This window comes from Rhamphochromis longiceps, linkage group LG3 (genome assembly GCF_057381845.1).
Source record: "Rhamphochromis longiceps isolate RC_006_pf linkage group LG3, R_longiceps_female_GT1.1, whole genome shotgun sequence".
Lineage (NCBI taxonomy): Eukaryota > Metazoa > Chordata > Actinopteri > Cichliformes > Cichlidae > Rhamphochromis > Rhamphochromis longiceps.
In genome coordinates, this window is record NC_140559.1 from 47,475,263 (window position 1) to 47,491,123 (window position 15,861).

The 15,861-nt window shown below is 41.0% G+C and overlaps 1 protein-coding gene and 1 non-coding gene across 2 annotated transcripts; one reads left to right on the top strand and one right to left on the bottom strand.

Annotated features, from left to right (window-relative positions):
* Nucleotides 1-930: 930 nt before the first annotated feature.
* Nucleotides 931-11,794, bottom strand: coro1b (coronin, actin binding protein, 1B). The gene is made up of 12 exons (XM_085400146.1): nucleotides 11,646-11,794; nucleotides 11,362-11,512; nucleotides 9,347-9,552; nucleotides 9,029-9,151; nucleotides 7,157-7,286; nucleotides 3,819-4,000; nucleotides 3,589-3,708; nucleotides 3,349-3,453; nucleotides 3,099-3,244; nucleotides 2,904-2,961; nucleotides 2,481-2,819; nucleotides 931-2,392 (listed from the first exon to the last, which is right to left on the bottom strand). Exons 3-12 carry the CDS (start codon nucleotides 9,548-9,550, stop codon nucleotides 2,270-2,272), a joined length of 1,530 nt encoding a protein of 509 aa, XP_085256272.1. The 5' UTR covers nucleotides 9,551-9,552; nucleotides 11,362-11,512; nucleotides 11,646-11,794; the 3' UTR covers nucleotides 931-2,269.
* A 3,940-nt stretch (nucleotides 11,795-15,734) lies between these two features.
* On the top strand, nucleotides 15,735-15,822 carry trnar-ucu (transfer RNA arginine (anticodon UCU)). Its single transcript is given in 2 exon segments — nucleotides 15,735-15,771; nucleotides 15,787-15,822. It is a non-coding gene; the product is annotated as a tRNA-Arg (tRNA).
* Nucleotides 15,823-15,861: the final 39 nt, after the last annotated feature.

Sequence of the window (15,861 nt, forward strand, 5' to 3'; positions counted from 1 at the left end):
ATGGTGTTGATTTAAAATGTGCTTTGGCACATCACTTGCTACTGACAACAAGAAAAAAAGCCGGTCTGTGCTATGGGTTGAACCATTTGTTAACAGTGGGTGGGAGGGGGGTAACACTATGCAATATATTCAGTTTTAGAATGTGTATTTCAGGGTTAACTGTAGCTAGGCTCAAAGTGTTAATGCTGTCTTATTTTAATAAACACTGTCATATGCAAAACTAGGGTGGCAAGGGATCAGTTTAGGGTGGAACATGCCACCTTGAAACCTTTGAGAACACATCTCAAAGGTGTTCTGTTGAATTGAGATTTAAAGACTGTGGAAGCCATCTGAGTACACTGAACTCACTGTCATGTTCAAGAAACCAGTCTGAGGTCATTTGAGCTTTGTGAAATAGTGCGTTATCCCACTAGGGATAGTGTACTAGGCAGAAGATGGGTGCACTGTAACAATGCCTGGTTGGTGCTAAGGAACCCAAAGTGTGGTAAGAAAATATCCCACACAGAACTGTTGAAACAAGGGAGCTGTCACGCTGTTTATGCTAAAAGACTAGCATCTGAATGCTGCAGTAGAAATCGAGACTCATAATATCCGGCAACATTTTTCCAGTCTTCTGTCCAACTTTGGTCTGTGTAAGCTGTAAGCCTCAGTTTCCTGTTCTTAGCTGACAGGAAGTGTCACTCAGTGTGGTCTTCTGCTACTATAACCCCCATGTGTTGTGCATTCAGAGACGCTCTCCTGCACACTTTGGTTGCAATGAATAGTAATTTGAGCTACTGTCTGGCCATTCTCCTCTGACATTTTCACCCACAGAACTGCTGCTCACTCAGTATTTTCTCATTTTCAGACCACTCTCTGTTGGTAGAATGTGATCACACATACACACCGTGATCTGACTACTTCATATGAAAAAGGCCAATTCACATAAAGTAAGAATTAATGTTTATTGAACTTTCACAATGTAGTCTGATTAAAACTGCTACTTTTTTTTTTTTTTTTTTTTACAGTCAATGTTACATCAGTGCATAAAGAAATAAATAAAGTAATAAAGGGGTAGTCTTTATGTGGAATGTACCAATGTTATTCTACATTTGTAAGAAGAACAGATTAATAACAGATCAATGCCTCTAAATGTAAATGTCAAATGTAATAGCAAAAAACACAAAACTACACGAATCTAAAAGTGCTTTTTCATCAACACAAATACAAGCGCAAAAACGTAGAAAAGCCTCCACACTTGAACCTTTTTCTTGCTGCTACCAAATCTGGTCTGCAATCCGGAGTAGATTTGGAACAGTTTAGTCAGACTTAGCTGCACGGTCACTGTAGTGTAAGGTTGAATATTTAAAAGAAGAAAAAAAAGGTTCCCGTCCCATGCCCAGTCTGCAGGTCTTTCATATCATTGGAAGCAACAACTACAAAATGTGACATTTGCTGCTCAGATCCTGATTGGTTCTCGAGTGGTCGTGTGACACTGCGGCATTTCCGCGTGCTTAAAAAAGAAAAGAAAAAAAGAAATTCTGTGTTGTGTTTATGACAGGTTACAGTGTAACATAGTGTTATCTTTACGCTGTTCTCGTATGACAACATGAGGTACAAAATCACAAGTGTCACCTTCTCACTGATTGCAAACACTACACACAGCTACGAATACACATAAATATTCAGCTACGCTCTCATCGGCCATCATTCACACAGCTCTCGCTGCCGAGGACAGTTAACTTTACACGTGGTGTTCTATTATGGAGTAGTAAAACAAAGCACGAGTCACGCAGTGAGATAACAACCGGGGGTTTGATATGAAATCACAGTTTAGCAGCTTAATCTACCTGATTAAATAGCCCTAATGGTTACATTTGTTAGTGCGTCAGAGAGAAAAACGTACAGGAGGTACTTAATAGCTTTGCTATAGACTGTCAGCCTTCGTTAGCTCCAATATAATCCTTTTCAACACAACTTTGTGCGTCAAATTGAGGCAACTGTGCCGATGCAACTCCTTTAGGGTGCTTCGAAATTAAAGCAAAGATCAAAACTGCATTATATGCACCGTCACACAGCGGCAACGATATCCTTTACCCAGTTGTCACCCACATATTGTGGTCTTGGAAACAATAGCTGTAAGCTCCTATTTATTCACAATTAGTTGCTGCTCTACACTACATTCTTCAGCCCACACTGCTTAAGGTACTGTTGACTCTAGTAAGGCTATGGTCTATGGATTTAAGGGGAAAAAAAAAAGCCATCTGAATGTAGTGAATCTTCCGCTTGCTCATACATCCCCATCTTCAATCCGTGCTAGCTGTCTCTCCAGCAACTCAATTCTCTGATTCTGAGCAAGCACGACGGCCCGCAGAGCTTTCATTTCTGCTAACAGCTCGCTCAACACGTCATCCTGAAAGAAGAGAGAGAGAGAGAGAAAAAACAAGTCAAAAATAGCTTCAAAAAATCTTAAATCAGCATCTCACTTGCTGCTGACCGACCTCTCTCTTTGGCCTATCGCCGTTTCCATCCGTCTCCCTCGTGGCCGCTGTCGGCTGTGGCGTCTCTTCTTCTGTCTCCTTGGCGGCAGAGGTAGGTGTGGACGTGGGAGCTGCTACGTTCCCTGCGGAAGGTGGGACGGCCCCGGTCCCAGAGTCCTGAGAGACGAGCTTGGGCTTGCTTCTGAGAGTGTCTCTGTATTTGGATGGAGGAGCTGTGTAGCCACCACTCAGGGAGACCAGCAGCGGTGGTGCGTCCTGCCCCGCGATCCACTCGTCAGCCAGGAGGGCTGGCTCCAGGCCGGCTGTGTCTGGGTAAAGGTCTCCCTGGAACAGATCTGACTGGAGAGGAAATATGGAAACTTCATTAGCTATTAAAAAAAAGCAGTTTATAAAGTCCACTTTTAAAGTATGTGTGTGCCTTACCTTTCTTGGTACAGTCATAGAAATGGGTTCCACCTTCCTCTCATGAAGCTTATAAAACCTGCCGAAAAAGCAAGGACAAAGTCCCGTCTGACGTTATTCTGCATTATTCTTTCCCACTTTTAGGAGACTGGTCAGTTCCTGAAGTAGCTGTGTATTGTAGTTTTTACTAGTTACCGGTACGCATACTGTTCTTACCTGGCAATTTCACACTTATTGACATCCACACCTCTTTTACTCTGAAAGCCTGCACCCCTCTGAGGCTCTTTGCTGCTGTATAAGCTGAGGAAGTGAACGTACGGTGATTCATCAGTCACTTCAAAGTATCGGATGGTGCAGTCCCCCTGAAAGCCATGAGATTAACAACAAAAAAACAAAACAATCACGATGATTGACGCTGCATAGAACAAGCTAAATTTCTATTTGCCACATGATGCCAAGGCTTCACCTTCCCACACAGGTAGACCATGTTTGTGTCGGGGTCATAAAAGGGCAGCAGAACTCCATTACTCGTATCCATTTCCTGTATTACCATTGGCTCTGAGAGGTCTTTCTGTAAGATAAAAGCATTTTCACATCACTAGAATGCCTACTTTAACAATCACACATGTTTTTTGTGTCTCAAACCTTTTCCATGTGTAAAATTCAGTTCACCTGCATTATACCACATGTCTAACAAGAAACTTACAGTATCCCACAAAGCCAGCTGCCTCTCGCTCATACGGCTGAAGCCTGTCGTCAGGATTTTTCCATCAGAGAGGAACACGGCTCTCATGGGCCTGGTACCATCATGGACTTTCTCTCTGACCTAGGAAAGCAGTCACAAGCTGATCACTGACGCGTTATACCAGAAATGAGAGCCGAGCCGTGCTCCACGCTTTGCTCACATCTTCACGGACAGCATGAATGTGAAATCACCTTGAGGACGGCGCCTCTTCGCGGATCGATGACTCGGAGGGCTTTGTCCTTGCAGACGGTACATATCGCACTGCCGTCCTTGTTCCAGCTGACATTGTAGATCAAGTCTGGGTGGGCGTCATCAAGCTGGTACACTAGCTCCCCCGTGCCCACGTTCCACACGCAGATCACATTATCACAGCCTACAGAGAGGGAAAGACAACATCCAAGGAAGAGGGTGTGAAGCCTGAAATTGTACAGGGCAAGGATGTGAGGATAAACAGATGCAGATGTTGCCGATGTTCCTATAAATTCATTTGCTTTTCTTGTTCGTCTTGAGAAAGTGACAGGTTATCGGTGCAGGTGTATTATGAATGCATTATGACTAGGGATGGGTACCGGTATCTGGTGCCATCATCTGACATAAACGGTAGTAACCAGACCGAAAAGCAGCGCACATTTCGGTGCTTTATTTCCTGAGCTGTGATACACTTCTAGCCAATCATTTTACGTTTCCGAGAATAGTAGGCGGGCCCAGGTACGTACGTTCTTTTAGAGCAGAGCTACAGATTAAAAATGCCCAAGGCGAAGCGGTCAAAAGTCTGGCTGTACTTCACAGCAAAAGATGCAAACTCAGCAGCCAGCAACAAGTGCTTTAAGCTGATACTGTCAAAGGAGGTAACACCTCAAATCTGATGAAACACCTGGTGACGCATAGCGGTTTTTTTAAAAGCCGAGAAATGCGCCGTATTTGATAGCTTGCTGCGAGACCTCACACAGAGCACATCTACTGCGGGTGTCGTGCCTGTTATCGGACCCGGAGCAACATCCCCCAAAAACCCGAAGAGGAGAGTCCTGGCCCCTAGCCCTGCCAGTGTAGCAGAAATGATGACGGATGATGATGGCAGCAGCAGCCGTTCTTCTCTGCGTGAGTAACTTAACGTTGTTTGTGTGTAATTTACGTTGAGTAGGCTAACCACGTTATTACATTAATGCATGTAAGGTGAACTAGCAAACACCGTCGTAGTTACATGCAGCTGTCTTCTTGTTTGATGGCAGATATTCCCTTCACCCTGGCCAAAAAGGCTAAAATGACCAAAGAAAAAGTGGGAAACAGCTAAACATGAGAGGTTTTTGGACAAAGTTTGTGTTTTTTCCATTGTTTAAGCACTGCTTCCAGCCAAGAGGGATACCATATATGCCCCATAGCTGCAGAAAAGGCTAACATTGTTATCTTTTTACAAAAAAACAGCTGAACATGAGAGGTTTTTGGACCAATTTTGTGTTCTCCATTCTTTAAGCACCGGTTCGAGCACCGTTTAAGCACCGGCACCGTTTCAAAAGTACCAGTTTGGCACCGGTATTGGATAAAACCTAAACGATACCCATCTCTAATTATGACACCATATATCAATATATAATAACAACAGGTTAGGGCGATGCTAAATTGAACAACAGTGTGAATGGATGTCTGTCTCTGTGTTAGCCCTGTGACAGATACTACCTACACACACTACCTCAGTATGTCATTAACTTTATCAAAGTAAATATTGGTAAAGTGAACTCGCGGTGAGACAAGCAAAGAAGCAAAGTATTAACTGATCTGACACATTAAAAATGAATAATAATGACAATACACACACAATAGCACAATGCAGTGAACAAATCCCTTTTGCATCTTTAAAGGAATTCCCCGATAGTTTAAAGTTGCTTAATCGAAACACCATCTGTGCCGTTTTCAGCGTATTGTATCACGGCTCGCTCTGTGATTCCAAACTGGGCTTTTCTGCCTTCTCCCTGATATGTTCTGCATCAAGTCTCAACTTCTAATTACATGTGTCGTACATGGAGTGTGTCCTATAAATGGTTGAATCCGTCTTGCTGGTGTAGTTACTTTTCTCCATCAGTGGCAATGTCACAAACAATCACATCATTTCCTGCCTAATTTTGAACAAGTCATTGTTGTTGATCTTTCACATAAAAGATTCATTTATTTGTGTTGTTAGTTTAAAGAAGATGTAGCTAGAGTGGAAAGACGAGTCGATTCCTTGCACTTCAGGCCAATATTTTAATTGAAATGGAGTGAGAGCAGTGGAGCTGTTTGCTGGGAGTCGATCTGTGACATGATGTCAGTACCTCAATATTCTTTTTTGATTCATTCCCCTTTACAGTACAATTAATGATAGCCTGGTAGCAAATATTGATGTTCATTTAAACAAGCAGTTGCACTTAAACATGTTTCCCCTATCAATGTTATTCAACTGATTGAGTCCTTGCAGTGGATCCCAAAAGGAATATGACAAAGTGAACAATTAACAGAGCCACTTCACTGACACGATCAAGAATCAAATAATTATGATAACTGTACACAGATAACATAATACACTGTATTTGATGCTATATCACGATACCAGCAGTTAATGTGAGTGATTTGAAAGTGTTATATAATTGAATACAATTCTAATCTCACTCCATTATGGAAATTTAGCACAGTATAACTGTGTTGTTGTGTTGCCTTTCTCCTCGCTAACGCTAACTTATACTGAGGAGCAACAACGCCTGCAGAGCTGCTTAAAAAAGCTGGTGGTAAAATAATGCAGCGTGAACAATATGCACTCTTCTCAGTATGCATTAACATAAGTGGGCAGCTTACATTCTTACACTGCCATGAGGATCCCGCAGGCCAAACATTACTTTATGTGCTTGTGCGTATAGTAGTGCCTCCTTTGCGTAGGCTACATTTCCAATGGAAACCAGCTCTGGCAGCTTTTCAGCAAAGTGTAATTATTTTTCAGGTTAATCACATGCTGTGAGTTGCCTAGGAGGGAAATCCTACTCCATACTTGTATTATGCAGCAGTATTTGAACTGGCTGTCACTGAACACCAACATAGTAAGACAGGAGCTGCTCCTCAACTCTCACTGTTTACAAATGGACGGGTGTATGTCACTTTTATCTGGATAATGAGGAATGTTTAGCACGGGGAAGCTACGCCTCGAGTTTCACTGTCACCATATTTGGAGTTTGTTAAAAGGTAAAATGATCCCTGGATGTTTATTACAAGGCAAAGGTTACCTTAATTCACCATATAAAACTCAAGTACAATACATTTCCAGTGTGCAAACACAAGCCCTTTGTTTTAGATCACTTTTTTATGGAAATATATGTAAAGCAACATACAAACTACACCAGCCTGCTTCCACAGTGGCGCAGTTTAATGTTTAGACCATGTTCTCTACACAACACACTTAAAAAACACACCAGTCATAGCCAGTTATCACTGTTATTTTCCACAGATGTGAACCATGTTTGGTTATAGGAGAACAATGGGAGCACTACAATGCTACAGATGGTCCTACCTGCAGTTAGGAGGATATTGAAGGCAGTTGGGTGCCAAGCCAGGAGTCCCACTCGTTTACTGTGTCCCTCAAGGGTCACAGTGGCATCAGTCATTGGACTTGTGAGCCCACCATCTGGGATCTGCCACACCTTCAACATAAAGCAGACATATATATGTGTGTCGTATAATTTTTACAGTTTTCCTGACATATTATTAACCTTACTGCTATCAGAGCCTTCATTCCCCTCACCATCTCCCTCCTAAACAGTTGAACTGTCACACTGCTAGACAGCAACAGCAATTTATGCACACTCTGTGGTATCATTTCTGCAATCCTGCATTTTCTGTATATAAGATTTAGATTGGTTATTTTATTGCCAGTTTATACATATATGTATGTGTATATATAGACAGACAGACAGACAGACAGACAGACAGACAGACAGACAGACAGACAGACAGACAGATAGATAGATAGATAGATAGATAGATAGATAGATAGATAGATAGATAGATAGATAGATAGATAGATAGATTAGTGCTGTCAGCGTTAATCTCGTTAAAATGACTGTAACGTCACAACCGCAATAACGAGGCAAATCTCTGTTAGCGAGTGCATTGGGCTGCATGGCGCTAACACGTTAACAATCTAGCCGTGCTAACGTGTTGACGCCATGCAGCCCCACGCACACGGCAATCCGCGCTAACTCGCTAATGTCATTTTAACAAGAATAACGCAGACAGCACTTGGAGTACATCATCATTTCTTCATCCAAATTTACTCAATACCACATTTATTTTTACCTGTTAAATATAAAGCTACAGCCAAGACATGATTGGCTTTGTTTAATAGTAAGGCTGTTAGAAGGAAAAAAACAGCCAGCTAAGCTAGTCCTGCACAATACACCTTTTAAAAGATTAAAAAAGCTCTGACATTTTAGGAAGTGACCTTTGAAGTAGCTCCATAGCTTAATTTGCTACGTTTGGTCAGAGCTAGCCTAGCTACTACCCAATTATCGATATCAACTAAATATGCATTTAGGTTCTCTTTCAACATTTCAGATTTTTATTATTTAATATATATTTGTATTTTTTTAAAACAGTATCTATATCCCAGTATAGCTTTTTAGTAGTATCAAAAGTGATTTACTTTCTGTTAAAAAATGGTAAGGTGTGCCTGAAGAAAAGACTATGGGTGCTCGTCAATCATTTATCTGGAATCAGTGACATTCTTTTAACCCCCCTCCTCGCCCAGCCGTGTCTAACAGCTGAGGAATGCCAACTTGTTTCACAGAGACCTCGCCGTAAGTTTACACAGCTGTGATCAGAGAAACAATATTACCTACACCTAAAAAATGCTGCAAACCAAGCACGCACCCCTGGCAGTCGTCTCCTTCAGCTGAACAATCACTGTTTAAAAAAAAAAAAAGCTCTGGAATTTCTTGGATGACTTGACAAAGCACCTAAAGTGTTGATCCAGGCTCCAACCTAACCTCAGAAATGACACGACCTCTGTCCCCACACCACATACTACAGGAAACCCTCATATGTTTTGTATTCACACCAGCACTGGCATTATGGACGGACCCAGGGCACCAAAGACCTCTCAACTGAATTCTACTGACATAATTTTACAATTATAAGTAAAATTAAGTCATACAATATGATAAAGAAAGTGTTAAATACACAATGTTAATTATTATAGTAGTTTGAAGCACACTCAAGGTCTGCACCCTGAAGTCTGATGTGTTTTCATTAGCAGCAGAAGAAGGACCAACACAGCTTTAGTGGGTTAAGGTTGTGGCGGGTTTGATGCCTACGGACGTCAGATTACAGATAACTTGACCACAAACCACCAGCACAGAACTTCTACAAGGTTTGAAAATTTTACCTTCACCGTGCAATCTTCTGAGGCACTTGCAATGACATTGTCATCATGAGGACTCCACTGGATGTCCAACACTGGTGCTGCATGACCACAGACTGTGGGACAGGACTGGTCGATTCTTCCACTCTGTAGAGAAAAACAGAGTGTTTCAACCATTAATGCATTATCCAGTCCTGCTAATGGTCTCGTAAGTGTAGAAAGTACTTTAGTCAGGCATGCAGCAGGCTGTTAAAAAGTTGGTGACATAATGCTTTTAGTAGGAGAGTGGAAGAAACATCGATCTACTGTTTATCTGATACTCTGTAATGTAGGAGACTGAACCTTGCTGACTGGAACCACGAGGAAGGCCCCTCCTCCACCCGCTTCAATGATAACAGCAATGAATTTGGGGTTGACTGCACAGAGTGGACTGTCCCACGTCACCCGGGACACTCTGACATCATCGATGCAGTGCTCGGCTTTCCACGCCTGGGCGAAAACATGGCGGAATTTGCTCTGCCTGACCACACCTCGCCGGAAAGACATACCTGAGGAGATTAAGATTACACAGAGGAACAGTTACAATTCAGCAACCTTAAATGGACAGATGCTGCTGAATGACAGTAAATTATTAACTCATCAGCTGAAAAGTAAAAAGCTTCTGTCAGCAAACAGTAATCAAATAAGCAGGATAATTATTAACCAAACAGCCAATAAGCTTGAAAAATAAATTCTGGTTTAATCATTTGGACTGTGAAAAAAAAAGATATTTTCCCCAGTAAAATATGGCTAAAATGAAATATTGTCACCTTTTAAAATGGACTATATCTTATTTAAAATGCATGTTAACTAAAACAAGCAACAATACATGTCTTCTTTATCTACTCAGATCTCCATTTTTCAGTATATTTTATGACGGAAAATAGACCTTGACTGTTACAGGATTTTTAAGAACGATACACATACCGATAATATTATTGGTCCTTGATAAGTTCACGATAGTTTAAAAATATTCTTTTGTATATAGTCAGTAAGTACTTTACCGTTTTTGTGTTTTCACTTCTAGTTAAGCTGTAGAGTGCCCACTGGTGGACAAAATAGGCAACATCAGCACTCATAGCACAGTTGAAGGGTGTTTCTCTCATCTCTTCTTTACTTTTTAAATTTTCATTTATGGCCTGATATAAATGTTGATACTGATATATCAGCAAATATCTGATATCAGCTCTCAGCAATATATAATTAAGCTCCAGTGAAAATAATAAGAATTTGCCATATTTAGGACAATTAAATGGACAATTATAACACCCCACTGTATACCTCCGAAAATATAATGCTGTTATATGCATATTTAATTGTCTGCATATATCATATATATTTTATTCTGTATATATGGTATTTATTTACTGTCATCTGCTTGGCTCTCTTTTTGCACAAATGTGGGACAAGTACTACAACTAATGAATGTGCAATGACAATAAAGTGTTAAAACTTAAAAATAAAGATCCTGTTCTTTTAAGTTGAGTATCACATAACAAAACAGATTCTTTTTGTTTTTATGAGTTACCAAGAAACACTTAGTTACACTTTCCCACTTGGGATGGGGAAAATATTTGGAATTGCATAGAAATAAAAACTGGCTGAGTATGCATGCTTTATTAAAACTGTAGTCTTAGTCTTTTGAATCCCCAAACTCTGCACTAATGCTGCTAATGTTGCTGTACAGCTGGTTTAGTAAATCCTCACCATCTTCATATGGTCAGTGAAAAAAACAAACAAACAAAAAGAAGGGGCAGCCAGGACAGCGGACAAATTCTTTCATACTGGGAGCCTGCCCTGAAAAGTACAGTCAGGCTTCAGTGGACAAAAGGGCATGATCCGCCTGAAACCAAAACATGCCGTGCAGGGAGGAGAAGGGGGTTGGGCAGTCATAGCTGCTGTGAGAGGAGGCAGTAACTCTATATGCCATATACCAATGGTCAAAGCAAACGGCATATCAGCAGGTATGAAGCCTACAGAGGGCTCCAGCGTGAGGATAAAACCGCCCCAAATCCAGTTCGCTGGATTCCACTACGTCCAGTCTGCGTTTAAACCTGTGTTATTAAACAGCGCGATCTTACTGCACGATAATGTTCATTTCTATATATACCCATTTAGTAAATATGCTGCATCCTTGCACCATTTCTCTATGTGTTCCCATTGTCTGCTCACAATAGGAGGTGAGGAGACAGCAGTTGTTTTTTTCTTCTTTTTTTGCAAAGAAACAAATGCAGACATGAGCAACAAAGGACCCGTTTTAGATAGTCCCACAATGACACATCTCGCGTTATTATTTTCCAGTCCAAAAGCGCACATACCTGCGGTTTTTGAGAGACCTCTCTTAATTGGAAGAAGGATCACCAAAGACTCGGGCGTGACAAGAAGAGGCCAATAAAATAATCCGCCGCCAACAGCAGTAACTTAATCCTCTCCTGTGTCCAGACAAGCGTTCACGTAGATTGCGCAGACCTATAACAAAAACGTGCTCATTAGAGGGGGGCAAATCCGATTTATTTATTTATTTATTTATTAACCCAATTCTCAGCTGTCTTCTCGTTAGTTTGCTAGGAATTGCGCCTGTCTGCTGTGGCAGAGGTCTAACCTGACAGAGCATGTCCCGCGCTCATAAAGCCACGCTAAAAAGAGCCCGGCTGCCGGTGATGGTGGAGGGAGAGATGCGGACACCGCTTGTCCCCGTCTCCCTTTACAAACGACTGTTTTGAAGCGACGACTCGAGCAGAATCCCAGACACTTCCGCTCAAGGCAGGATGTGTCAAAGACACGCAGGAGTAAAGAGAGATATCCTCCGTCTACGTCTACATTCCCGTCGGCCAGACCGGATATGTACTACATAGACCTAAAAACGGAAAACAGACCGCTATTACGGGTACGCTGTTAGCTCAAACTATCAGCAAACCTCAATTGAAGCCATTAGCATTTAAGCACTTAACTTTTAATTAGGGCTTTAAATGTGGAGTAATATATCAATTTTGGGGTTTCAAAACCTAATCGACTGTTTCTCGGAGGATTTATGCGTGTTCCCAAACTGATATCTGAACTCAAATTTAGATGAAGATGATTTGAAATGATAATGATGACAATTAACAATTTTAAAACCTTTTGCTGACATCCGGTCTTTTAAAAAATCGTTATACGCAGAGGGTTTTTTTAAAATAGTCTTTGTGCTCACTACTCAGAGCTGTGTCTCGTGTTGTGGTAGCACCTTATAATACAGTGCAATTGTAATACAATATGGCGTAATTTCCTAATCTTTGTCATTATTCTAAATTTAAAGTGTAAGGGCTAATGTACAGAAAAATGAGAGAGTAAGAACTTGAAGTTTTAAAGGAAATGTGCATTTATTTATTCATCCTAACCCCCCCTTTACATTGCAATTGCCCATTATACACATATATACTGTACATACTGGAATACACTTATTGTATTCCGCTTATTCTTGGCTTATTAATATTATTTTATTTGTATTTTTAGCTGAACATTATTCAGAAAGATATATTTAAAAGATTATTGGAGTATAATTAAAGTATAATGTCTTAAGTCAATTAAAACAAATGTAAGGAGCACTAAGGTGTTGAATAAAATGTCAAAGAAATAAATTCATGATTTATTTGTTCCATCAATTAAATATACATTTTCCCACTCATTCCCAGACAGGACTTATAACACATTCTACTAACATCCAAGCTGCACATGAGACCTATCACACCAAAGGTGTGAGCAAATAGCGCTACACTGCAAACCCAATCTAGAGATACTGCAATCAATTTACCTATGGGCATGCACTGCAAACAATTTGGACCTCTGCACAGCTGGGAAGCAGCGCTATGACCTGCAACCTGGGTTTATAAAGGAAGTGGCACAAACAAATAAACGGAAAAAAAGAAAAAGAGAGAGGTTAGTTCGTCCTTACAAGACTCACTCTCAATCATTCATAACAGCCCTTACGGCTGGACGGACTAACCAATACAAAGTTACAAATCAACCAAAAGAACAACAAAAGGACAGCAGAAGCAGCACAACAACAGCTGCAAAACACAAACAAGATTATTGATTATTGACCCGACAATGAGTTGAAAAGGGAACACACTTGAAATTTTATTTATTTATAGTCTATTGTGGCCATTTAAATGGGTTTGAATGCTGTCCAGCAGTCTTCCTTATCGAGCCAAGTTGGCTACACCCACCTCATGTTCTTGGTCCCCATAAGAATCCAAATGGGGCACACTCTCATCTGTGAGACTTGACATCCCTTCCTTTAACACCACAGAATCACCATCTCCCTCTTCTGTAAACATCTGTTCCACTTTATCATTTATCAGAGGAATTCAAATCTCTCTGAACCCTTTGCATTTCTAACCGTCGCTGCACAACATCATATCCAGCAAAAGCAGCAAACTGCCAGGTCAGACTTGTTACACAAACAAACGAACACAAAACTTTCGGCTGTTCTCTTAATTACAAAGGTTTGCCACAACGAATTCCACATATTTATCAGAGTTTTACGCCAGATGCCGTTCCTGTAGACACTCCAAAGGAATTCATGTCCAACCCCGGGGCCCATTAGTTAAAAAAAAACACGGAATAATTTATATGTTTTAATAAGTATTTTAAAAATGCATTTGAAAATATGGCTTTAATTTGTAAACATTGCACTCTAAAATTGTTGAAATAATAACTTTTTTTTTTAAAGCCCCCAAACAATCTTAAATAATCAGGCCTCATATCATCTCAAAGACCTCATAGTACCATATCACCCCAGCAGAGCACTTCGCTCTCAGAGTGCTGGTTTACTCGTAATTCCTACACTATTTAAAAGTAGAATGGTAGGTAAAGTGTTCGCTTTCAGGCCCCTCTTCTGTGGAACCAGCTCCTAGTCTGGAGACAGACACCCTCTCTGCTTTCAAGATTAGTCTTGAAATTTCCTTGGTGATAAAGCATATAATTAGGGCTGGATCAGGTGACCCTGAATCCTCCCTTAGTTACACTGCAATAGGTGTAGCCTTCTGGGGCTTCCCATGATGCATTGTTTCTTCTTCACTAACCTTTTTTCACTCATTATGTGTTTATAAACCAATTTCTCAATTTAATCGTTAGTTATTATTCATCTCTGGCTTCACAGCGTGTCCTTGTCCATTCTCCCTCCTTTCACCCCCAACCAGTCAGGCAAAGAGCTGCACCTATCTCAGCCTGGTTCTTCCAGAGGTGTCTTCCTGTTAAAAGGGAGTTTTTCCTTCCCCCTGTCAGGAGGTGCTTGCTGATAACGACTCATCTGATTGTTGGGGTATTTTATCTTCTTGATGCACGCTCAATTATCCAGGTAAGTAAATCCCCAAAAGGTTGATTCTGTTCATCTGGATGTAAAGTTTTTAGTGGGAGAAATGTTTCCTCACTCATCCAAGTGACTTCTTTAGTCTCAGCTGACTGCAGGTTTCCCCAATCTACATTTGCATAATGACTGAAACCAGCCCACTGAAGGAACAATGGGCTGACCTCCGAGCCTATTGCCCAAGGATCGGGCCCCAGACACAAACAGAGTAATATAGTATTAAGTGCCAAGAGGATTGCCATGATTTATTTATCTGGGAAACCAAACAACCTCTAGCGAAGCCAATATCACAACACAGAAGAGCTACCTTGTCAGACCAGGACTCTGCAGTCTATTTACACCTACAGGCCAGTGGACACTCTTTCAATGATGAGGATGCACACATCCTGGACAGGGAGGAACGCTGGTTTGAGTGGGGAATCAAGGAGAGCATTTATGTGAAAATGGAAAGCCATCTCTGAATCGAGGAGGCGGGCATCTTTCACCATCTTCCAATGCTGTGATTGCAGCCATTCCCCAAATCTGTGAATGGTACTCATGGCCATTGATCAGTGGTCTTTGATCAGTAGTTGTTGATCAATGGTCATGAGAATCTGCATATTAATGATCAAGGAACTGACCTCCAAGCCCACTGTTCCTTCAGTGGTGCTAGTTTCAGTAATTGTGCAAATGCACTGTTTATAAAATTGGGGAAACCTGCAGTCAGCTGAGACTGAAGAAGTCACTTGGATGAGTGAGGAAACATTTCTCCCACTGAAAACGCTACGTCCAGATGAACAGAATCTATCTTTTGGTGAAGCCGTACTTTAGTAGAATTAGAGATTGCATTTAACAGATCTTGTCATTATTTGCAAATAAAGTACAGAGATTTTTATTTGTGTTTGTCAAAGTAAATTTGGTTAAAATCCAGTGGCTTCTCATTGTCACCAGAAATTGTGGTGGTTTTTGAGGGTTATTCAGGTTAATGCAGCATTGTAGCGCCATCCAGTGTTTGATATACCATATTGACGCACAGAGATCATTTTCTTTTTAAAAATCCCAGGTGTTTCCCTAGGTTCCCCACATGCAGAGAAGGCATACAAATCTAAAAACATGATAAAATATGAAAAAAGAAAGCCCTCTCTAAAACGATAGGGTGAAAATGAACGTTTATTGCTTGGTATTGTCTGAAAGGATGTTTCAATTCTGAAGTAAGGGCTCAGTTTCACATTATTTATACACAATGTACGCTATATTAAATATTCACAACCCCAGAAATCACAATCTAAAACCTTTGACAATATCACCCCCGAGTTCGACCTATTTACACTATAAATACCATAGTGTTCAACATGTGCAACAGGTGGCTCCGTGGCGCAATGGATAGCGCATTGGACTTCTAGGCATAGATGCAGACATTCAAAGGTTGTGGGTTCGAGTCCCACCGGAGTCGCATTTTTGTACTTCTTCTGGAAAACTTCGGCCATGTTTA